General features: G+C 37.6%; 2 protein-coding genes across 5 annotated transcripts; one reads left to right on the top strand and one right to left on the bottom strand.

Annotated features, from left to right (window-relative positions):
• Positions 1-1,483: 1,483 nt before the first annotated feature.
• LOC139981546 (ADP-ribose pyrophosphatase, mitochondrial-like) lies at positions 1,484-17,324 on the bottom strand. Of its 3 annotated transcripts, none has more exons than XM_071994011.1 (7): positions 17,138-17,324; positions 10,975-11,211; positions 9,287-9,385; positions 8,723-8,809; positions 7,504-7,615; positions 6,348-6,491; positions 1,484-5,730 (listed from the first exon to the last, which is right to left on the bottom strand). In XM_071994011.1, the coding sequence occupies exons 1-7, from the start codon at positions 17,272-17,274 to the stop codon at positions 5,488-5,490; spliced, it is 1,059 nt and encodes a 352-aa protein (XP_071850112.1). In that variant the 5' UTR covers positions 17,275-17,324; the 3' UTR covers positions 1,484-5,487. The 3 variants fall into 3 exon arrangements, with proteins under 3 accessions (XP_071850112.1, XP_071850113.1, XP_071850111.1); XM_071994012.1 differs by lacking the exon at positions 17,138-17,324 and adding an exon at positions 12,791-12,935; XM_071994010.1 differs by lacking the exon at positions 17,138-17,324 and having other exon boundaries at positions 10,975-11,620.
• On the top strand, positions 14,485-24,848 carry LOC139981547 (solute carrier family 35 member G1-like). Of its 2 annotated transcripts, none has more exons than XM_071994014.1 (2): positions 14,485-16,961; positions 22,122-24,848. In XM_071994014.1, the coding sequence occupies exon 2, from the start codon at positions 22,128-22,130 to the stop codon at positions 23,139-23,141; it is 1,014 nt and encodes a 337-aa protein (XP_071850115.1). In that variant the 5' UTR covers positions 14,485-16,961; positions 22,122-22,127; the 3' UTR covers positions 23,142-24,848. The 2 variants fall into 2 exon arrangements, with proteins under 2 accessions (XP_071850115.1, XP_071850114.1); XM_071994013.1 differs by lacking the exon at positions 14,485-16,961 and adding an exon at positions 21,143-21,402.
• Positions 24,849-24,867: the final 19 nt, after the last annotated feature.

Below are 24,867 nucleotides of genomic sequence, written 5' to 3' on the forward strand. Positions count from 1 at the left end.
TAGGGGTTCCATAGTCCTCTAATATTTCCAGACTGAATAACTAATTGCCTAAGAACCTAGTGGCTATGTGAAAGTAAAACTGTGTTCTGCTTTGACAGAAACAATGAAGAGAATCACAGGTTTAGTTTGATTTGAGTGTGCATCACCATAGTGACCATACCGGCTCTGTGGGAGGGTCACCTGGGGGAGGGGGGGGGAGAGGAAAGGACAGAGAATGGGTGCTAGGAGAGGAAGGGAGAGAATGGGTGCTCGAAAGTAGTGTGCAATTTGGAAGTAGTTAGTATAGCAAAGAACAAGCAAATACTAAGTTGCATATATTTTTTTATGCATTGATTTTATATTTGATTCTATATTACTGCTTTACAGGGCTTAGCCAAGAATTCCACAGTGATGCATTGGCATGGAGAAAAGTTTGCAATTTGTGAAAATGCTACATGTATTATGAAAAAGTACATATAACTACTTTACTGTACGTGTCTATTATAAATATAGTGTACCTTCTAAACTGTATGTTTACAACATCTGAATAACTGATTTTAGAGAAGCTCAATTTGCAGGAGCAATAAGTGTAAATGTCCACACATAAAACTCAAATGTCCAAAAAAACATTCATGTAAGCTTAATTTTGCCAGAATGATCTGTTTGCAGACCCTTGGATACATATCTTTATCGTACAATTTATAATATAAATGGTTTATCAAGATGATGATACCTGTACAATTGTCCATATATAACAATAACAGATTTTCCTGACAGTCTACTATTTTAGTAGCAGTGGTTTGGACACAGATCGATAGTTTTAAAGGGTGTGAAGACTCGCGCAAAAAGGAAACGTCTAATGCCGGTAATCTTACCTAGTTTCGAATGAGGTGTAACAGAAGTGTTAGATACCACCATTGATCCCACAGCTTGCTACCGTCGGTAATTAGACACTAGTGTACAGTCAGTACATGCAGCTGCGGTCAATGCCCACAGCACAGTGTACAAACGATACAGCTATGGACATCTCAGGTCCAGCTAAAGATAATAAGGTATCACGTTTCATTACTGTCTGCATTTTGTAGCGACAAGCAGAAAACTTCATTTGCAAGCAACGGAACGTTAACTTTTTCAGAGCCCGTCACACGGTTTGGGGCGAGTCTTCAATGCCTTTAAAGATCAAAACGTGGAAAGACGAAAAAATACCAGATAAAAAACAATCCAACGACGTCTACCAGCTAAAATAATCACAACACAAAAGAGAAGAATCGTATGTCTTTACATTACTCTTAGGGCCAAATGTTAATATATTTTGGAAACATCACAGATAATAAACTTTATCCCTTTTCATGCGAGCTATACACAATGCTTTCGAGCTTAAAATTTTGAAAAATTGTACTTAAGATATTAACAGCAAATTTGTGCAAAAAATGCTTTTAACAACTCAACTGACTGAGGTTTGTGTATATTTAGTACTTGGAGACAGTAAAAGAAGAATTGCGACAACAGGTATACCATCTATTATTTTCAACTTACTTTCAACTCGTATCTACCATTGTTTCATGTGCTCAAGATACCTTCATGATTTAATATAAAACATTTCAACTTGGAAAAGACGTTATAACGCACCAACCCAGCTGAGGCTGGTGTAATGGAACATGCTAGAACAACTACTGAGGTTGAGGTGTGGAGATGAGGGTCAAACTCTGGAGGGCTTGAATTTGTGACTGAAGTATAAACATTTTACAAAGCACAAAGTTGATATCATTGGTTCAAGAACAGCAGAATTTGGTGATATGAAAAACCTTACTTTGATACACTACACTTCACCATCTTGAAAAATGTAGGTCATAATCAACAAGGTCAAACCTGAGACTAGACTAGCTCCACAACATTTCTACTGAACACAAAAAGCACCCTAATACAATGGAAAACCTCACGATAACATTCATTTAAGAAACAAGATGGAAGAACATGTTGTACTTGAGGTGTTAGCTCCAACAAATTTGGAAAGGAGTGGTGCAGTAACACCACTAACCCACCCTGTTGCCTGCCCCTCCCTCCCTCCCATCACCTGTAAACCAGGGAAAACTGTTGCTCGCTACACTTCCCTACTGCCCCCCCCCCTCCCCCAAATCTACTCTTCGTGCATTCTTCAAATTTAACTTCAGGAAAATATCACTAAAACCAAACTAAAGTCATGACCTTTGACCTGTCCTCCAAACTAGCAAAAATCAACACTGTTGACAGACTGGAGCATAAATTGAGAAGGAGCATCTTCTGAAACCAACAGGAAACCCCAACCTAGCATCGAGGCCTCCAATATAGCGGACCACTCAGTTCCGGAACCAATAAACCCTTAGGCTTACTATCCCTGGTCAGCACTAAGGTTAAAGGTCATCACCATTGGTCGCAAAGCTAAGCATGCTAAAACTTGCTTGAAGTTTTCAAAAGTATTTTTTGCTGTCTAGAGACATGATCCACAAAATGTATTCCTAGCCATTCAGGAGTATAACTAAAAAAGTAGTCAATTAAATATCTGTGTGGATATTAACTATTTTTAAAGTGGCAGTAAAAAAAGAAAAAAAAAAATTTGACTATCTGGCATATTTGTGGGCAATACAGACGACCTTTACAGCAAGAATCAGAAGATGACACAGTACAAATATTGATATTCTTAGCTGAGAGCTATCCAATATAATTCTTATACATCTTGCACAATACATATCAATGATGATTAAATATTAAGCAAAAAAAAGTCTCCTCAAATATATTTCCCCTTCAAAATGACAACGATCACCTAGACCTACGTTTTTCATTTTCTTCACATATTTGAATCAGTACCACAGTTTACAATGGACAATGCAAAGCCAAGTAAGAGATTACACCAAGTGTACTTTGAAAGACTGTAGAAGTAACTTGCATTACTATAAAACAAAAAATATGAAAAAAAATTAATAACTTGCCAACAATTGAACAAGCATGATAATCTTGTATATCAGAATCTATGTAAAGCTGCCAACTATGAGGAATGACAAATTTGTGACAAAAGAAAAAGCTTAAAATAAGGCAAATTTGTGTGTGTGTGGTTTAAAAGATGGTTGCATGGGACGGGGTGGCATCGAGTATTCACCTGACAAAACAACCACCAATCCAACGTTCTATATTCTTTTCCAGGAAATCCCGTGGAAATATTTACCGGCAGGAAATGGACATTGTGTATTGGTTACAGGATATCCTAACACTTGGGGGGGGGGATCTAAATTCTATCGTTGTAACAGCTTGACCTTCCTGACTTCAGTGAGAGAGAGACAAACGTTGGAAAGGTGAGCATTTGATTTCCATCTTTGAAGCCAATAAGAATTATTTTACATCTGACATTTTTTAACATTATGTCCCATCATATGGAATACATGATTTCACCTGTTTTGAGCCACATTTTTTACACAGAGGGCAACCAGAGCACCAATGATGAAAAGCTTCACTGACATGACAATAACTAAACTAAATAAAAGAAGTTTCTTAGAGTCTTCTTGCAGCATTTTGGTCAGCCTACATTTGTTTAAAAAATGTATATTAACTGTAGATTCAAGGCTTCATACCCAGATTTATTGGAACAGAATATGGCCCTTTTATTGTTGCACCAGAATATGTCCCTATATTATTGGACCAGAATATGGCCCTATATTGTTTGGCCAGAATATGGTCCAATCAAGGACCACAAATCCAGTCAGGAAGTTTGCCATGAAAATATTGGTGTTCACATTCGATCATCCATGACCATTTGTGGACTTGTCTAGCATAATTGGATGTAAAACTGGAGCAAAAATATTAGGCTCATCAGAGAATTATTTGCATACCTGGCTTGGATTCCTATTGAGTCTAAGAAGAAAAAAAAACTGTCTTCTACATTCACATGAATAATTTTTAATATAAGTACTATCCAATGTGTATTATCAATTCAACACAAACTTTTATTAAACATGTACAACCTAGCTTTCTTATGATATCATATCAATAATTGTAAACAACACATTTTTATGGCCAGAAAGAGTGGAGATAATTCCGAATAGTCACCTTTCTCTTAGACATCATCAATCACATTGGAATAAACCAAAGCATTACTAGCAAGTTTTCTGGAAATGACAATGAATTTGGGATCAATTTCATACTTTTTTTTTAATTCACTTAAAAGTGCAGCTAGAAACCAATTGTCTTCATTAATGTTCAGTGTTTAGTTACAGTTAATTTATTGATAGAGAATGCACTTTTTAAGATTAATGTTACCATTAGTGTCATGAGCTATCCAGAAACTTTAACGATACAATGTGTACTTTATGGACCTGCAAAATCAAAGAACAAAAGGTCCCTCCAATTGTAATATTTGTTTTTATTTTCATTGTGCATAGAGAGATTTTTGTTCCCCTTAGGGATAGCAAACCTGACAATATCTGAGAGTGGGAAATGCTGCTGTAGACGACGATACCCTGAGCGCCCGCCCATCGCCCGGGGAGTGAAAATAATCCGGGGCCAAATATCAAACTCTACTTTGGCAGGTAAAGAAGCAAAACCAGAAAAAACATTGAAAATCTTTCAGATTTTACAAATTAAAGAAAGAAAAAAAAAATACATAGCCTTGCCACAAGTAAGAGAAACTTGCCCTTTCGATTAATGTTCACCATTAATACACGTTGTACTACTATGAAGATTATTATCTATCCCTAAATCTCTAAAACTACTTTTCACACAAGCCCACCCCAGAAAGAAACTGGGCACAAAATACCAGACAACTGATCTGCTCTCAACCCCAGTCACCCCTCGCATCGAGACTGTGACTGTGTGATCATGGTCAGGTGTGTATTACGATTCCCCTGGGAAGGAGATGGATAGTAGAAACGACCATCTCAGCTTGAGTTTTAATAACTAACACCTTCAGCAGAGCAACTAAATGTAACAAACAAATTCACCCCCTTTTGAGACCTGATGGGTTGACCATTCCAAATTCATGGTCACAAAAGTTTGGCACGTAATATTGTGTTGGTTTCCCTGACACCCAAATGATGATTACAAACCAAGGAGGAAGAACAGATAAGCGCAGGTATGCTAAAAAGGAGAGTTAATGATGAATAAATGCCAACATTCAAGAACTATCTTTGGAAGTGCTCTCTTTGGAATCCAAGGACCCCCCTTACTTGGAGTGATATTCCATACGGCTGAGATTGTAAATATCTTTCTATTCATTATTCTTTTTATTTGACATAGTAGAAATATTAAAGCAAAACCAAAAAAATACCCGCCTTATACTAATACAGAAGTGGATATATCACGTTAAAGCAGCAACTCCTCCCCCCTTAAAATGAAAAGCAAGACTGAGGATAAAAAATAAAGGAAGTGAGAAAAACTTGGCAGGTGGGACAGGGGCTTGGGGGGAGGGAGGGGGGAATGTTTGATAAAAAGAAAAGGAACTTGGGCAACAAATTTCTGAAAGAGCTACCATCTTTGATTAAGTTACGATTTGGCGTCCCAATGAGCTTTACGGTGAACAGCTGTTATGTGTATAAACTCTTCGTGACTCGCGTATAGAGACAGGTCAGAGCTTATGTCGGCCCAGTGGGCATCCTGAGCATCGTCTCCGGCTGTTAAATTGAACTTTCCGACGCTCTTGCCTTTCTCATCGTGAAAATTGACCGCGATAGTTTCCATCCAAGCATTGTCAGTGTTCCTTGGATCGTCCACATAACCTCTGTATACCTAAGGAACAATAAAACAAACAAACAAATCCAAATCACTGATTCATAGAATAACATAAAAAAGAATTCTAATTCCTACCCCCCCCCCCCCCTCCCATAGATGCTATCAAGTTATTTTCCTTCTCTCATAAAAAGGTACCAACAGCTTAATTCAGAACAGTTAGATAATTTAACTAGGTTAACTTGGTGTTGGTGAAACAACTTTGACCAACAAGGCGGGCCTCCCCGAGTACATTTTATTCTGTTTTCTGAAAAAAGCATTGGAGGGGTACTAGGTTAATTGTTGTCATCTTTTTTCAAAAGTAACAAAAATTCTTGCGGTATTAATAAAATCTGTAAAATATATTAAAAACAAAAAAGAGGATTCTTGTTACTATATGGGTATTCCTAGGGAAAACTGGATTTGGCTTACTTGATGGAATTTAGCCGACCGTCAATAAGGTGCATGTCATAATAGCAATGAAACTCAAATAGGTTAGGAAAACCACTCATAAGGATACAAGGAGAAACAGGGAAGGGTATGCCCCTCTGTAATCCTTTATAACACCCACAAGAAAAGTTACTGGGCTTTCCTTCAGCAGGCCGTTGGCCTCTTTCCATCTGTACTGTTCACCTTACCTCATAACCATGTTTGAATAGTGCAGCAATCTCCTTCTCTGTGGATTTTCTCTCTTTATCTGGTATGTCTATGCTGTTAAGTGCTTCCTCTCCAAACTCTCTCTTCAGGGTGACTGACACTCTTTCTCCTGCGTCTACCATACCCTGTAGACGAGAGACGATCAAACTGAAACTCGTAAGAGAAGGCCAATATGTAATACAGAAAGTCAAGTAACAGGCAGTTCATTCTGCATAGAAGAACAGTCAAGGTCATAGAAGTACAGTCAAGTGCATAGAAATAAAGTCAAGTGTATAGTCAAGGGCATAGAAATACAGTCAAGTGCATAGAAATATAGTCAAGGGCAAAGAAATATAGTCAAGTGCATAGAAATATAGTGAAGTGCATATAGTACAGTCAAGTGCATAGAAATATAGTCAAGGGCATAGAAATAAAGTCAAGTGCATAGAAATATAATCAAGGGCATAGAAATATATTCAAGGGCATAGTAATATAGTCAAGTGCATAGAAATATAGTGAAGTGGATATAGTACAGTCAAGTGCATATAAGAACAATCAAGTGCATTGAAATACAATCAAGTACATAGAAGTACAGTACAGTATATATAAGTACAGTACAGTGCATAGAAATATAGTCAAGGGCATAGAATTACAGTCAAGTGCATAGAAGTACAGTCAAGAACATGAAGTTTGCAATCAAAATAGTACCTTTTTTAGTCTCATACCTAAAAAAGACTTGGCATTTGAGTCAAATCATCCCCTACTATATAGTATAGCCACTACTGGAACAGTCCATAATCAGCAATACTGTACAACACATGTAGGGAAGTACAAGGGCGGATTAAAGGGGGGAGGGGGCTGGGAGTAAAAACTGGTTGATAGGGCAGGGTGGGCGAAAAGAGGGGCGGGCCAGGCTGCCCATGTCAAACAGCAAAGCTAAGGCACTGGGCCACCTGCCCTTTATATTGTGTATAACATTCACAAAGAATAGGCAGTGATATGATCGCATCATTACAACTACACTAGTTAAAGTAGGTCACATAATAAATGCAATTGGTATTCAATCCGGACTCAAGCTTTTTTTCACGGGACGAAACATTTGGGGGGGGGGGCTTGCGTCCCTGGGACGCAAACCTTTTTGTTTAAATGTTTACTCACCCCTGGTATAGCCCATACTCCTGAATCTTTCCGCATTATGGATACAAATTGTAGCACTGGTTTTCCTGAGGTAGGATCTAAAATCTGTTTACCCTTCTTGTCTCGCTTCCATCTGAAAGGGACGAAAAAATGAAGAGGAACTAACGCATCAAAGTATTTTCACAGTTGACATGGATCAATAAGTTATGTTGACCTGCCCATGGTTGACTCACCACACACCATCCCAAAAATGCTCTTGCCACCTTCCAAACACAGTGCTTAGAGAATAGGGTCAAGACAGGTATATGATGAGCTCAACAGGTTTCTCCTACGCAAAGTCACCTTGTTTGGAATAGTTTGTAGGTGTACTTTCAAGTCCCAAAAAGTATAGGTTAGGCTGTGCAGGGTTAAAAAATCTCACGTTATTTTGTGCATTGGTGGTATCCCTATCATGTTTGTATATGTATAGTATCTTAGAAAGGTTTGCACAGTGAACAGCATATAAAAAAAAATTTAAAATTTAAATACCGTTCTAAATACAGAACATTTTTAACTTGTGTAATAGACTTGTTGACAATTATATTTTAACAGCTATCAGACGTAAATAAACGCAGTTTACTGTTATTATACAGTACTTTACCTCTGACTCAAGTGTAACTTTTCATGACATATATGGCAAAACTTGGTCACCACTGCAAAGAATCTACTGTAAGTTTATTCCATGAACAAACACATTCTTTGTAACTTAGAAATTTAATGAGAATTAAGCAATTTACCATAAAATCCAGATCACAACTGTACAACAAGTACAATTCACAAAAAGACATAATGTTAGATAGTAAAAAATGTGTTCTTTTGTTAAAGTATCTTGGAAATAACCTCTAAATCAAGTGTGGAATGTGACCATACGACGTCCATTGTCTCGTACACCTGCGAGCATACTTCGTACATCATGTGACTGCATTTTACACCATGTGACTATGCATTTTTTACCCATGTAACTGCATTGCACACAATGTTACTATGCATTTTACACCATGTGACTATGCATTTTACACCACGTGACTGCATTGCACACCACGTGAATATGCATTGCACACAATGTTACTATGCATTTTACACCGTGTGACTATGCATTTTACACCACGTGACTGCATTGCACACAACCTGAATATGCATTGTACACCATGTTACTATGCATTTCACACAATGTCACAAAGTGCATGTGTGAAAGTCTCACCTAGTGACAATGGGATCAGCTGCATGATTCGGTCCCCATTTCCCTAGAAGACCTCTTCCATTCATTCCTGTTCGGCCGTTTGGATTCCTATCAAAATGGAAAAAAAAATTACATAGTATATCATCTGAGTGGTAGATTTGGAAGAAAGAGAAATTGGGCGTTCTCCTAAAGATTGTGGTGGGCGGGTCAGTCATGTAGCTCAAAGATAAATTGGGCGGTCTTCGAGGATGTGGTGGGCGGGGCAGTCATGTAGCTTAAAGGTACAGATTGGAATGTGCATATGTATGAAGAGTAGGAGACGGGTAGAGATTGGAATAAAGTAGACTGCATACAACGCACGTAAAAAATATTCAATCCTCCCAAAAACTCTGGATGTATCAGAGTTTACAGACTTACTGGTTGGCTGAGAATAACGGGAAAACTATTAATAGGCTTGATGTATTGGAATTTACAGTACAGGTACAGAACTAGAGCATGCATAGTCTATAAAAAGTGAACAGAAGATATCTTCAGTTATAACAGGAGACCGATGTAACTTAGAGCAGGCATCAATTTTCACTTTACCTTGGAATTCCACCTGGCGTTGTATACTTTGAACAGTGACTTTTCCTATTCACTTTCCCGTCAATCAAATTAAACTTGAATTTCTTGCTGTCATTTTCCCTGTTGAATAAGCCCAAGAAGAAAATAAAGGGTAAACAAAACTATTAGTTTATTGTCTAGTACTATGAGTTGACTATAAGATAAACAAGGTATAATTGTGAAGGTTACCTCTTAGGGTTACTTCTAAGAAGGTACAAAATATGAATAGTATATAGTTTTTGTTTTGTAGCCTGTTCTTGAACAAAGGTGTACAGAACTGTGCTTTTCCATTCTCATTTCAAATATTGACACAAACATGTTTTATACCTGGTTAGGCTGGTTTACATCATGTACAGTACAGTATATATTCTTAAACTTAATACTACCGGTTAGAACAGGCAACGGTAGACGATTATTAGTCCTGATGTGAAAAGCTCCAATGAAAAACGGATAGGTTGCCTTTCAATGAACAATAAATACTTTCTAGAAAAATGAAATGTTTTTACACTTTTGCTAATGGTACAATGTGCTATAGATACACTGTACACTATGGTACATATTATACATAGCTCTGCCTACTGTTACAGGGCGCAGTCATTTTGGCAAGTGAGAGAGCAGCTGGGATTTTCTTACAAAAGTTATCTCTGGATTGGCGCTATTGATTACAGCTCGCAACAAACATTAATGTTTGATCAAACATTATCTCTGGATCGGCACTATTGATTACAGCTCGCAACAAACATTAATGTTTGATCAAACATTATCTCTGGATCGGCACTATTGATTACAGCTCGCAACAAACATTAATGTTTGATCAAACATCTGGAGGTCTCTGTCCTCTAGCACATTAATCAAACTTATAAGTTTGAGAATGATGGCACAAGTGTGAAAACAAGTACAATTCCCCTATTACCACCCCTCCCTCACCCCTGTGGTACGGGTACCAGTACCCTCCTCCCCACCCATGGGCTCTAAGCATGGATACAAGTACTGCAGGTAATTTGGACTATATACAGTAGAGTGGTATCCACACTAGACCCCATGTGAATGAGTACCAACTGGTACAAATCTATGAGATTGAGTATTAGCAGTACAAATCTATGAGATGAGTAATTCTGGCAGTACAAATCTATGAGATTGAATACTGGCAGTACAAATCTATGAGATTGAGTACCAGTACAATCCATGACATTGAGTACAAGCATCGGTAATGTAACTATGCTAGAATAAGAGTACCAGGATGGGCTCACATTAAACCGACAGTAAGTCAGAAATCAGAAAGGAAAAATGGGCAATTGATAGCATTCCTGGTAACTGTGTCTAATGTGTGTTCAATTGCACTGTGTGCTTAATGCACACATACTGTACTGTATACACATACTGTATACAGTATCAATCTGAACAACAGAATTCAATGACTGACCGAGGAGGGCAAATTTGAATACTCTAAATATACTGTAGTGCAGTAAGTACACTCATACAGTATGTAAATAATATGTATGTGTTATATGCAAATACAGTATTGTATCGTTGAGACTCCTTCACTATATATTTGTCAGTTGTCACAGGCACTGTTTGGTGCAACAAAAAAGCTTTTCTTTAACACAATTTAGGGAACAGTACAATATAACTTAACATCACATTGATAAACAGTTAAATATTTGACTTACGATGTTATATCGACGTCTGCCCATACAGGACCAGCCTTCACGGACGGTGCTGTGTATTCCACGGGGGAATAATCCTTCCACTCTGCTGACCAATCCACCTTATCGTCAGGAACGGTCGTGCGGTTCACAGTGGACCCAGGATATGGAGATGAACGGGCCTTGGTATGGACCCCTGTCGTGGTAGCCATCTCGGACAGGTGTCGAATGTGGCCAAAGTAGATGAGCCCGCTGAAGAGCCTGGAAATATAATCAAAACACATCCTGTTTACTAGCAGGATTGCTACAGATTGTATTAAAGGAAAGTGAATGTTTGCTTGAAGTACTATATATAGCACACTGTGTACAGTACTTAGTAGCATCCACCTTCCACACACAGCATTCTGTATACAGTTGTACAGTAGGCATACTGTAGTAGTACAAGTCATATGATGTGCACAAGGTCTATTGCGAAACTAAATTGCAAACTGTTTATGCTGCAGTTATTATTCTACACTATGGGCAGTGTATTGGCAGATCATTGCACTGTAACAGCAGGAAGGAAAGTAAAATTGAAGTGCTGGTATGATTATATGGCAAACTGCCATCCAGTCATGCTATGTACAGCAATTCAATATGACAGTAGGATACACTACAGTAAAACCAGTATCAATGTCCTTCACCACTACTACTACTACACAACTCACAGTACAGTGAACGCCTGGTAACAGACTCTACCATTTCATGTCAAAGGGGAATAACTTCTATGCCAGAGTAAAAACTCAATGGTGAATGGGTTTATTATTGAAATATATATGCTACTTTTGTGACTGACATACGGTAATGGGTACTAATAGCTCTTACTATCTGCAGGCCATACAAAGTCACAATTACAGGCTTAATAGTTTAGTTTTAGTTTAGTAATAATAATAATAACTGTTATTTATATAGCGCAGGTATCCAGAGCACAAGGCAATGTTCAAATGCGCTCCCATGTAGAAAAAAAGGATCAGGAGGGACACTTAAGTCCCCATCAAGGACCCTATAGAGAGAGAAAAAACTGAAGACACAAACACTCAGACCTGATTACAATGCTTAAAGTGCTTGTCCAAGCATTCTTAAACCCATTGACACTACTTGCAAGTACAACTTTCTCAGGCAAACCATTCCACTTATTCACAACCCTATTAGCAAAAAAGTTATGCCGAATATTAATCCTACTATGTGACTTTTGGAGTTTAAGACAATGACCTCTGGTACAACTACTGTTAGCAAACATGATAAAGTCGGTAAAGGATAAATAGCATAATAACATAGCAACGTGTATTAATCGGCACTTTAAACAGAAACAGAGATTTAAATATAGATCTGGTGACTAATACTCACTGCTTAATATCAGCTCTGGCTGATGTACAGTACTGTAGATAGGTTATAAGGTGAATACTGAATAGCCTAGTTTGCCGTTTACAGTGCAGTATATTTACATGTAGTAGATACAATCACGTAGAAATGCATCATAATCCTCAAATAACTTATTGAGATTACTACCATAGCTCAGCCTGTCCTAGAAACTTGTTTAGATCTCCCAGATTGGTAGCCAATCTGGGCATGAAATGATTTCAAATGACAGGACATGCATCACTACATATCTTGAACTGATAACCAGTTGCTTCACAGACACAATGAACACATCCAACATACAGAACGGGAGGGGAAAAAACAGTCGACTACAGATCGCATCAAGCTGTATAAACTTCAGAGATTTGGCACCAGCCGACCTATTATAATGAAGCTGAGCTCTGTATAAAAAGTACAGAAAAATAAAGTTTTGTATGCATGCCTGTATGATACAAACTGTCAACCTGTGAGTAGTCACCACTTCATTAAAATGACTTAAACCTGTCCACCATACGGACTATTTATACCTTATGGTGGTGTTGAAATTTGGGACACAAACAAGGTACCACCACCTCTGCGATTAGTCAACATCTATAGTCACCAGGATTTAAGAATAGATACTTCCTTCTTACCCATGAAACCATAGCAACCATCGAAAACTTAACAACATAATATAGTATACATCACTGCTATAAAAAGAATAAATGTGTACGGTGTTTACTTCCTTCTCGTGTTTCTACCACATATGGCACAATGAATATTAATGATCGACTCACTACCATATATGGGCAGGCAGGCAGCCATTACTGCCCAAAAACAAATTTGTAATCATTCCAAATCAAAACATTAGTATATACTGTAATAAATTCTCAAAAATTATAACAGATTGCAAGATCAATCAAGTATCCAATGAAAGCCATAATTTTAATTCAAAATTAGCATGATCAAGACTAATTAATATCAACCTTAAATACAAAAAAATCAATGTTATCGATAAGAAATGAAACTATATGAAATAAACAGTTTGTAATTAAACACTGTAATTTAAATATTACATGAGGACACCTATTTACAATAGTTAAAACAAAAGCCAATCTGTCACAACCAAAATCAAGACATGGGAAGAAACAAACAACACAGCCTTAAAGAGCTACCGTAGCAACGTTATCACATCAAGTATTGAACTAACAACAGGAAAAGAACCTGTACAAAAATAAAATACAGAGGGCAGTAGTTAAAATGTGGTGAATATTGTAGTCAAATTTGATAAAGATATACAATAGAAAAGGTCACGCTTTTAAGGAAAATGACATCACAGACCAGATATTGTGATCTACTCCAGGAAAGACTAGAGGGTTTAGTAAGACAAAATAAGTTCCATTCAATCAACTGTATCTTCAGTTAGATCCTTAGATATTGCCAAATTGGGATTTTCATTTGTAGTTTCAGTTGTCACATTGTCTTCCAATGCCCTATAATTACAGTAGGATAATGAATCATAACCCTATTTGTAGAAGTAATCATTAGATCTGACATGTAGAAACATTTGGCAAACTCCCTCTAGATATTTCTCCAACAAGCTGCTTTAAATGTGTAGTCTACTATACTGTACATGTGAGTCAGTACTTACCAACATTACAAAGGTTGCCTGATCCTGTATTAATACATTTATAATGTATAGATAATAGATATGATCACTACAGGTACATATTAGACAGTCACTGCACATCTTGAATGCAACTAAATCAACAGAGCTCTACAGAAATATTCATTAAACCCTGCTACAGAAATGTTAACAATAATCCAATTCTATGTCAAGTGTACTGGCTGCAGCACTACATAACTGCACAAAACACATGAAAGATGAAATACGACTGAAAAAAATTACATATCTCTTCTTACACAAATAGCTTGAGTAACTTGAGTAAGCTACATTGTCTCTAAAAGCAGGATGTGAAATGGCAAGGTCTGGTGTGAATGACAACATGGGGGGGGGGGGGGGAGTACTGTTACTCAAACAGGAAATAGGTCCATCTAAATTACAGATTAAGTGACAACAGGGTATAGCCTGTCACTCAGTTAAGCTGACCCACAGGCTTAATTACTGTACATATTGTTTTCCTTGACAACCATTTGAATTTTGAATTACCAGGATTGAAGCCAGAAATGTGCTCTTTTAAGGCAAAAAATTATATATTACTGTATTGTGCTCAACATACCTTTAATAAAAACTGCTGTATGTAGCATCCCATCGGTCCGATAATATTTAATGATGATATTAATGATGATGATGATATTAATGAAGCTTTCATTACAGGGCTATATTGTTATGTATGGGAGTCATGCCGATTCTTAGCTATCAATACGAATATTAACCGCCTTACCATGTGTTAAGAGTTCATAATAATACTACTGGCAGAAAATTGAACTTGGCTTTATCCTACTGTACTGTGGGTTTTCAATCATTAGTATTAACAGGGATTCCTTTGCAGTTTGTTAATCGCTAATGTTCATAGCACTGCTCACTGGATTATATTATTTGATTTAAGCTCAAAATTTGACTTGAGCTACTGCTCGAACTATGTTTTTTATTATTATTTACCAGTAGCAACTCTATCTATTTAAACAAACTCAACCATTCAAGGGTATAGGCAAATATGGTCACTGAACATTGCCCATGATGTACTATAGCATAGTGTCAGGTAGCCTGAGATTGCACAAACTTGCTTATGTACAATCATGTTGTATCATTTTCATTGATATTAATATTGTTTGCAAAAGATTTACTGTACACTTGTGTACAGTAGCATGTATAAACTGAAATTTAAGATTATTCAGTAAAATTAACCTTCTGGATATCACTGACCTCACATGGATCACTGATCTTTCTAATGCATCATTCTTAAATTGCATTGAATAATGGTTAAATTGTCAAACAAGTAAAACATCAGTTTTAGGTGTATTCTAACATTGCTTAGACTGATACTGTAAGAGGCATATCATCTTGTCTCTAGTAATCAGTACTGTAGCGCCTAGTTAGTAGTATAATACAGTGAGTCAGCACTTGACCAATTTATCCGGTATTGCTTCACTAAGGCAAAGGCTTGGTTCAGGGGTTAGAGTGTCCGCTTCACAATCGCTAGGGCCCAGGATCAAAATTCTGCCAGGAGCCAGATTCTCTTGACCTATTAAAAAATCACTGCAGTGCAGTGGTGATGTGCGTATTCTTCCGTGGATTTGGTATTTCTGATTTGTGAACTTGGGAATAGGGTTTTGTTTCTGTTCTTCACTTGGTTTCGAAACAACTTTATTCGTCATGGCTGTACTACAGTGGTGTCAAATGGGGGTGCCTTTGCCTACCTGAGTATTTGAGAAAGTGGTCAGATGCTGGGGGCATACACTCTTGTCCGTCGGATGGGGACGTTAAATGGCGGTCCTAGGAGCAGGAATGGGAACGAATTCACACCCGTCTTGTTAAGTGTAAGGCTTCCTGATTCTTGGGTCTCTAAACTAAACTTAACAAAATGCTACGCAAAATGGGCAAACTGCATGTACAAAGATGTATAACAGTTTCAGTACACAGGTACTATAGTACTTAACTTTGACAGTTTAGATACACTTGCTTACAACTCTTGCAACTGTTGGAATTACCCAAGAAGCAGGACATTTTCTTAAAGTTTGTAAATTCACCCAAAGGCTCACATCTAGGCCTAAGATGTAAAACATAGGACCGTCCGAGTAATCCGCTAACTACTGTACATGTGTCTGGGGATATTGTTAAGTATATTTGAACTTTACTTTGATATCTACACAGTACTATGACAGAATGACAAGAATATGCGTGTTTCGCATAATTTTGCAGGGGCATTGGTTGAGCAGTTATAATGAAATAATATAAGTGGCACCCATGTTGATAAAGGTGCATGTGAGAAAAAAACATAAGACAGAACGTTAAACCATTTGTATCATTTATTTTCGTTCTTGAAAACATGAACATCGATATTTCAAATCACTTATCCATGTTGGCAACATTTCTTCACTTTGATTCAGAGGTGAACTTGCCATGAAATAGGTCTCGGCTATATTGGTCTGAATGTATAATTGACATCTTAAATAACATTATCGTCTATTGTGTTTGTCATATATAATTATAATTTGTCTTTGACATCATACCATTTAGACTTAATGCACCAACTGTATGATGGTCTTATGCATATTTCTCACAACAATTATCTGAAACTTTGTGTTTTTTCGTGCATATCCACTGCTTTTAATTTCCTGTGCAATAGAGTAACTTTAGTCTGGTACAAAAGTGGTAGCCTATGACCACTTTTACCTAGGCCTAGAAGTACTAGGAGTACGCCTAGTATAATAACATAACAGTGAGGGGAACTACTAATTAGTTTCACTAGCCACTTTCTTTTTCTGTTAAATACTTGTTAAAAAACCCCTATCGGGTTTCACAACGAGGAAGTTGGTGTGCAGCGCAGCAGTGCTAGTAACAATGCGTGGGCAATATAGTTTTAAACACCTCAAGACTAGGGCTCTCCTTTACGGCCAAGGATTGCGTATTCCAGTCTTTTATAGTCCTAGGATAGAAACTTTCGTTACTTGTAAGTTGTAGCTAATATAATGTAGACTAACCTACTGTAACACTAACAGTAACACTAAAAGTAACAGCTTACTTATTCTATTACTACTACTAGCTCTACCGTCTACGGTAGCTTAATATGTGCCTAGCCTAATTTGTTAGGCTAGAAATAGATTCGAGAAAATGAATTCCACTTACCGTTTAGGAATGTAAGTAAAAGAAACACAACACGTCATAGAACCAACTTGGGTCAATGAATCGGTGTAGCCACACACTGTATTTAATACTGGTTTACAGCTGCAATTAAAATTATTTCTTTGCCGGGCGAAGTTCATTCACACTCAGTCACTGTCCCATACGTAATAAAATAGGCGTCCCTAGATTGATGAAGAAACTAAGGTACAGTAGTTAACGTAAGAGGTCAACTAAGAATTTCTTTGGAGGTCAACCATGCACAAAACCCGTTAGAGGCGGTACATTAATATGGAGCGCCAACAGAGTAAATATTTTTCTTTACTGCCTGCATCAGGGCAACGGCGCTGAGCCTGTATCATTGCAACCTCATGAAACTCAACTCATCATCCAAACCAATCGCATCATCAAAGGCATTTACGCTTGAGAAAAGGCTCATGTCAAATAAAAACACCATAATACATCTCACAATAGATGGTACTCCGTGTAAAAGGAATAAGGCTTGTTTATTCAATACATGGTATTTGCAAGAAACTATAATTTGTCTCATGTCAACGCAATGTCGTGTAACTGAACAATTAACATCAGCCAATGAGTAAATATTAAAATTCCAATGGACAATGTTGCTTCACTGCATTGCTGTATTATAAATTACTTTGAATGATCAAATCAAGAAAGTTTTGGGATTATTACGTTAATTATTACGTTCAACCCTGTTGAAAAGAAATCATAAGAGGTAATGAATTATTAATCTTAATTAACTAGTATTCAGAATTTCTGATGTGAGTTTTTTGTGGATTAAATATTCCTGCTTTATGAATTGAGAAAAGGGTTCGATTCTCTATCTTTCACTGGTTTCGAAGCAAACTTTGTTTTCTGCCATCTCGCCAACTGTGTTTCTTCACATCGTGTTTCAGTTTTCAGTTTATTTCTCCACAAACACAGTAAGGTATAAGAGACATTTACACGGTAAAATTCAATAACAATCCAGAGATTAACAAAATGACAAATAACATATATCTTAAGAGCATAGGGAGTAAAAGGAAAGAGAAAAGAATGACACACGAATCTTTCAAAGATTTGTGCTGAAAAGTTTGAGAGAGGGAGGAAGGGGGGGGGGGGAGAGACTTTGGAAAAATCTCAAAGTGAAACGTGGCACCAGAGACTGTTATGAGAAAGATACGTTTTTAGAATTTTACTACCAAATTTATTTAGATTTACAAGGACATTTCTACATGATGATTGAAGCAAACGCTTCATTTTAGTAGAACTGGGTATTTTCCTAAAACATGGTTTCAAGAACTCAATCTTATCGGCTGAAAAGTAAGGACAATAAAAAATGTAATGAAATTCGTCTCCTAAAGGGTTTTGGTCACATAAGTACTCACACACTCTTTCATGAAAATCAGTGTTTGTGAACCTTCCTTGTACGATAGGGAGTTGACTATTTACATAGCGGAATTTACTTAAGTTTGTTCTGTGGGGGAATTAAGTTAGTCAAATAAGTTTCAAACTCAAGTTCCTCTTTTTGTATACATTCTGTAGACTTTGCATTGAGTGTTGTTCGTAACATCGCCTAGCTAGTCTTGTTCGTAAATATCACTTAATCGTTGATCTATGGTCGCTTTGAGCCAATTTTTAGATATTACAGTGTACGGTAGGCCTACTGTCTGTGAAGGGTAGCAATGAGATCTTCATCAGGGATATTCAAAACATAGGACATTCCACTTTTATCTTAAATATTTTTAACTTCAACTAACCAGGATGAACTGTAGAAACCGTTATCATGAAAAGATTTAACGAACATATGTGAGTTTCTGGGTGTCGTTGTCCCTTTTTGGCGTTCCATGCGAACAGAAATTTGGGCGAACAATCTTTCTCTGGATAAACCGGCAAACTGGGCTTCACAAACTATCCGCGGCGGTACTTTATACACCACCAAACTAAGAAGAAGAAAACATCAAATCAGGTGACGATGATATTTAGATACGTTCCTTGACAGCGTTAACCCTTCTTTACATGGGGGGTTGGGCACACAATTAGGATTTGGGGCACTTATCTTGTTAGGGCTGGTTTATAAAGGTTAGGGACAACTTCTCTATTAGGAAGTTGATTTAGATCAATAGAGAACAAAATTTGGAATTGATAATTTTATAAAAATTGCAAATTATATGCAAATTTTAATATGCAAATTAGTTTTAATTGGAAAACACCAAAATACAATAAAAATCCCTAATGACTTCAAAATTGACTTCAAATTGTATGATAAAGGTTCTTCTGGGGTTGCTCTTTCAGATGATACCTTATTTTCTGAAATCTATTGAGGATTGACAGAGTTATGACTGATTTCATTTAGTACAAATGATGTTTACTTTGTTTACTTTCGAAAATTACAGCCTAACGTTGGCATAACGTTAGGCCTAGCCTAGCCTTTTTTGTAAACAAAGCTATTGACTTACGATTTCTGGGTCCTCAAAAGGACCGAACCTTGATAAACTGGTTCGACCAGAAGGTCCTGGACCTTATCATGGTATCTGACCAATCGTCCCACATCTTTAGGGCCTATTGGACCGTAAATTTGGGCCACGGCCTATTGAAAGTGTACACGTAACTAATTAGTCCATTGAGACTGTACACTAAACATTCAAAGACAATATTACGCAAGAACAGTGGTTGCTATCGACTTTACAAAGGAATGCGAGGGCGCTATGCCATAACTATCAATTACAAATGTTGCAGTGGCCTAAATATCTAAAATAAGAAAAAAAAACCACGTACGTAGGTTGAAGCGTTCGGGAATGAGAATTTTATCAAAAATGAACGGATTTGGACGATTTTGGTGTCAAATTACAGGAAATTTCAAGGTCATTTGCATTTTTCTCAGAGCTCTCTATAGATATGTTCCTGAAATGCTCAGAATATGTTCAAAACATGTTAGGGTTTATACCAAATATAATGGGGGGGTTTGTTCAACTCTTATTTTCTGTCACGATTTTTATGAAGCGAACATCGATTTTTAGCCAAATTACGTCATTTTCAGATTGACCTTTGACCTTTGAGCCCCACCCACTAAAAAAAAATCACAGTGACCCCCCTTTTTATTTGTTTTATACACAAACGTATGGTCTTAGCTACATTTCAATACCTTAATGAATGTTGTATGATGTAAGATGGCTGAGTACTATTTTTTTATAAATTCAATGATTATTTGGGTCGATATCGACCCAGTGTGCATTTAGGGGTTAATAAATGATTAAAGGAAAGAATGAAAGAAGGAAGGAAGGAAGGATGGAACGGATGTATGGATGGATGAATGAATGGTTCTGAGACGAATGGATGGATGGATAGCATGCATACAGTTCAAAATATATTATATTTTACTTACTCATTTGTTGTTGGTTTCTTTTTCAATCTTATTTTCTCATTTTTTCTTTGACCTTGGGCTAAAGAACAGCTTGATAGTAATCCTGGTGGATATCAGTCGGTATCTATTAAGGATCAATCTTGCGCTATTGTCGGCTACCTGGATAATCTCCCTGACGTACGTCCCAACTCGACACACGTTCATGACCAGACACCCCCCCCCCCCCCGATGGAAGCATACCTTCCCTGAAGAATATGATGATTAACAAAACCTTTATTTACTTCGATTCGCACTCCTGTGATTAGAGCGACTTAATCGACATCCTGATTATCCTTATTGGCATATGAGGGCATTAGGGCATGAAGGCTGAATCTTCTTCATAGGCTGAAACCATTCAGCCTCTGAAGAAGATCCTGCTAGGATCGAAACGTCAGGCCCTCTTACTTTTACACACTTAATAACTGGTAATAGTAAGTAGTAATGCCAATGCAATTAATTTAAGATTGGCCAAGGCTATATATGCCTAAGTAAGCCTAACTGAGCAAGCCTGGTATCCATGGGCTTTAGTGAAGCGTGGAACCATGCACCTTCATTTTAAAGGGTACACTCTATCCACGGTGGTTATGTATCGCTGTGTTCGTATAATATGTACCGCATATACAGTGAACAATACAATTGCAAGTTAGAGAATTCAACTTCACCAGCATGCCTGAAATATGCGGGCATCATGACTTAGCTTTATAAGTGTGTAATGCTGGTAACTCCGGTTATTGAAGATAAAGCAAATTCTTAATCTTTTCTTTTGCATATTCAATATTGTCAGCGAAGCCATTCTTCAACAAGTGTCCTAGGCAATTGAGAAGTAGTTATTGTATTCCTATAGTTTCTATTGTTTTTTATCAAACATGTAAGTACCGTTTCATTTGTTCTTGCACAATTTTATCGTTTGTAAAAATATATTGCATAGTGTCATCATTTTATGTAGAAATTGGGTGGAAAATGGGATTATGTTAGCAGAATTATGTGATAAAGGTATTATATTGTCATTATCTCATAGGTTATTTTATTGTGGAAAAATGATTTTGACTATCGTTACAATGTATATTAAAACTTTGGTTTTACTGGATTTATATTTTAACTTTTGAGTTGTAACCTATATGTTAAGCTTTAAAGGGTGTGAAGACTCGCGCACAAAGAAATGTCTCATGCCGGTAATCTGACCTAGTTTCGATTGAGGTGTAACAGAAGTGTTAGACACCACCATCGATCCCAGAAAATACACACACAGCTTGCTACATTCGCTAATTAGACACTAGTGTACAGTCAATACATGCAGATACGGTCAATACCCACAACACAGTGTACATATCAGGCATGGGGGTTAGGGGAGGGTTCAATAGCTCCGCCTATCTCCAGCCGACAATAATCCAATCTGACCTCACGATCAATTGTTAGAGGATAACAAAATGTTTCAAATAGAATGATTTGGAAAGAGAAACGTCTGGTGAGAGTGTCATTCGTTACATGAAATAATGTTGAATAGCACGATGACATAGCGAATGCATCCTCTGGTCACCATGGTGATTTTTTATTTTATTTCTAATTTTTTTTATCTCCTCTGTGCAGTTTAACATGGCGACCTCTGATCCTCTTCTACCAAAGAACGAAGAAACAAGTGAAAATTCTTCCGAGGATGACGATGAAAGAGATGAAGAGAAATGGAGGATGATAAAAGGATGTTCTCTGTCTCTCATTGGCGCCATCTGCTTCGCAGCGAGAAATTTCATCACGAGTGTACAAACGAAAGACATCGATCCAACCTTTGTGACATTCCTAGAGCGCGCATGGTGTATCCCTTTCGGGGCTGTATACTGTACATTACGCGGATGTTCCGTCAAGCTGGATAAGGTATTGACTCTTTCACTAATCGCTGGCGGACTTCTCACGGGTATCTTGATCCTTCTTCTTATCTGGGCCTTCAGTCTCATTGCGGTCGGTGACGCCGTGGCTGCAGGTAGCATTGTTCCAGCATCTACGGGCGTGTTAGCCTGGTGCCTCATCGGTGAACGATTCACGTGCAAAGATGTTATATTCTCCTGTATAGGAATAGCGGGTGTAGTCTTCATATCCAAACCGGCTATTTTCTTAGAATTAACCGATGAAAATATTCCCAAAGGACCACTTCTCGTCGGGACTGCCGTAGCGGCCTCTACATCTGTCATAAGGTCCGTCACCCAAATTATGTATCGTTATGTAGGACGGTACGACGTGGATCCAAGTGTATCTGTTATGTTCGTGTCCGTCTTTTCAACAGTCCCCTCCATCGTCGCGTGTAGTGTATTTGCCACGTGGAGTCTCCCCGACCGGAGGACATTCATGGTATCCATTTTGGCAGCAAGCCAAGGCCTTTCGGGAGCTCTTCTTTCGGCAGAGGCATTACGTCGAATCAAAACGATGCATCACTCATTAATTCAGTTAAGCGTACCTATATTCACCTACAGCTTAGACATTATTTTACAAGGGACAGTACCGGATTGGCAGAGTGTCCTCGGTTGCGCCCTAATTATCACATCGAGTCTGGCAATTATAGGTGAACCTAAAGATGACAACGCCAAAAGCGACTCTAGCAAGTCTACTGGAAAGTGATGATTTAATGCACTCTTAAGTGGAGTGGCGCTGCCGATAGTAACATGCTTACACACTGACATTCGTAATTAGTGCCAGAATATATACAAACGTACGTTTTTGTGTTCCCCAGTACTATACACAATTGTTGACAACCTCCGATGTATACCTTACTTACTATACTCCTGGTACTGTCTTTCTGACGACATTCGTAAAAGTAAAGTAACTTGAAACGTTTCGGTTTGTTTCTTTGAGTTTTTCTGTATTTAGATAGATCATTCATTTTTCTGTATTTAGATAGATCATTCATTCATTAGTTTGCTATGGAAGGAGAGCCGAAAACGTTAAAGATTCCTTTTCTCTTTCCATACGAATATACCGTTTGAAATGTCTCACAATTCTGTGTATTTATTTATTCTTCTTTTTTTTGAGACTTTCTTACAATCTGGAAAAATAATTGGGCTGCAGTTTCACAAGTTATTTTAGGAAGCGATATAGTAGAAACAATAACGTAGGAATCTAATGAATCTACTATCATAATTTCAAAGTCAAATGTACAATGTATGTATGAAGACGTACAAACGATCTAGCTTTTTGCCATACCACGGAAAGCGCCCTTGTTTTTTTCAAGGCTTCAATGCTTAAACACGCGGCGATACACTGTATCAGCAGTCTTCCTAGTTCAATTCTATGGGTACACATCATATTATGAAATAGTAAATTTGACTTGATCTGGACTATAATATTTCTTGTTTAGCGCCATCATTTTTCTGATTTTATAACTTCCACAGTGTATACTTTTGATTTTTCAAGTTTGCCTGATTAGTATATTACCCTGAGCCGTCTGTCTATATACGGCTCCGATATATAACTATATTCAGTAGCTTTTATATGCGTGTGTATATGTATTATTAACGTAGAGTAAAGAAACACAATGTAGGGCCTACTTAAAATCAATCTCTAATGTATGTATGTATGTATGTATATGTGATCTTCCCGCAAGCAGGAACTCGCGAAAGAAGCCATGGAGGCTTGTAGACTCGCAATGAGGCTTGTAGACTCGCAACTTGTAGACTCGTAGACTCGTAATGCAATACTAACAAACAATGTCGTTAAAATGAGCAAAAAATGTAATCAAAAGATAACCGTCAAAAACGCGGTTGGATCGATTTGCTAACAAAGTCACCAAATGTCTCAATCCCATCAATAAATCATGATTTTTCCTGAATTTTTACCTATTTGAGCAGCGATTCTTTTCTTATCATCAAAATCATAAAATTGCGCCAAAAGGTCTATAACCCTTTATAGGTCGCTGGACATCCACACATTGCACGATACCACACGATTCCCATGAAAGGGAGGGACAAAAAGTACAATCTTTAGGCGTTAAATGGTGCATATTTAAGCTATAAGTCATATCTTTATGGATAGCTCCACACGCAAATTGTTTGTGTTTACAAAATACTTTTTATGAGGCTCAAGAAAAACGAGAGGAGGTGTACCCCGTAAAAGTGATCTAATCATTTCTGGCTTGCTGCCAAAAATCTCCCAATGGAACCATTTGCCGTAGACTGACGAAGAGAGTGGGGAATGATTCCCCTGCCTCTTCACCACTACCCCCCCCCCCCTCTATAGGCACGCCACTGTGTGTCAAGTCGCGTGTTGTTTTAATCTTGTCATTCACTGTTTGAGAACAAGACTATGCTATAAGGTCCGAGTAAAAAATGCATGTTAGCATTACACTGAC

This window comes from Apostichopus japonicus, chromosome 15 (genome assembly GCF_037975245.1).
Source record: "Apostichopus japonicus isolate 1M-3 chromosome 15, ASM3797524v1, whole genome shotgun sequence".
In the NCBI taxonomy this organism is placed as follows: Eukaryota; Metazoa; Echinodermata; class Holothuroidea; order Aspidochirotida; family Stichopodidae; genus Apostichopus; species Apostichopus japonicus.

What these genes read in the sequence shown, in the direction of transcription:
- LOC139981547 (XM_071994014.1), top strand. Translation starts at nt 22,128, where the DNA reads ATGGCGACCTCTGATCCTCTTCTACCAAAGAACGAAGAAACAAGTGAA.
- LOC139981546 (XM_071994010.1), bottom strand. Translation starts at nt 11,399, where the DNA reads ATGACTTGTACTACTACAGTATGCCTACTGTACAACTGTATACAGAAT. An exon ending in GAGTATGGGCTATACCAGGG is followed by an intron (nt 6,492 to 7,503) that starts GTGAGTAAACAT and finishes TCTCGTCTACAG; the next exon opens with GGTATGGTAGACGCAGGAGA. An exon ending in TATTCAAACATGGTTATGAG is followed by an intron (nt 5,731 to 6,347) that starts GTAAGGTGAACA and finishes ATTGTTCCTTAG; the next exon opens with GTATACAGAGGTTATGTGGA.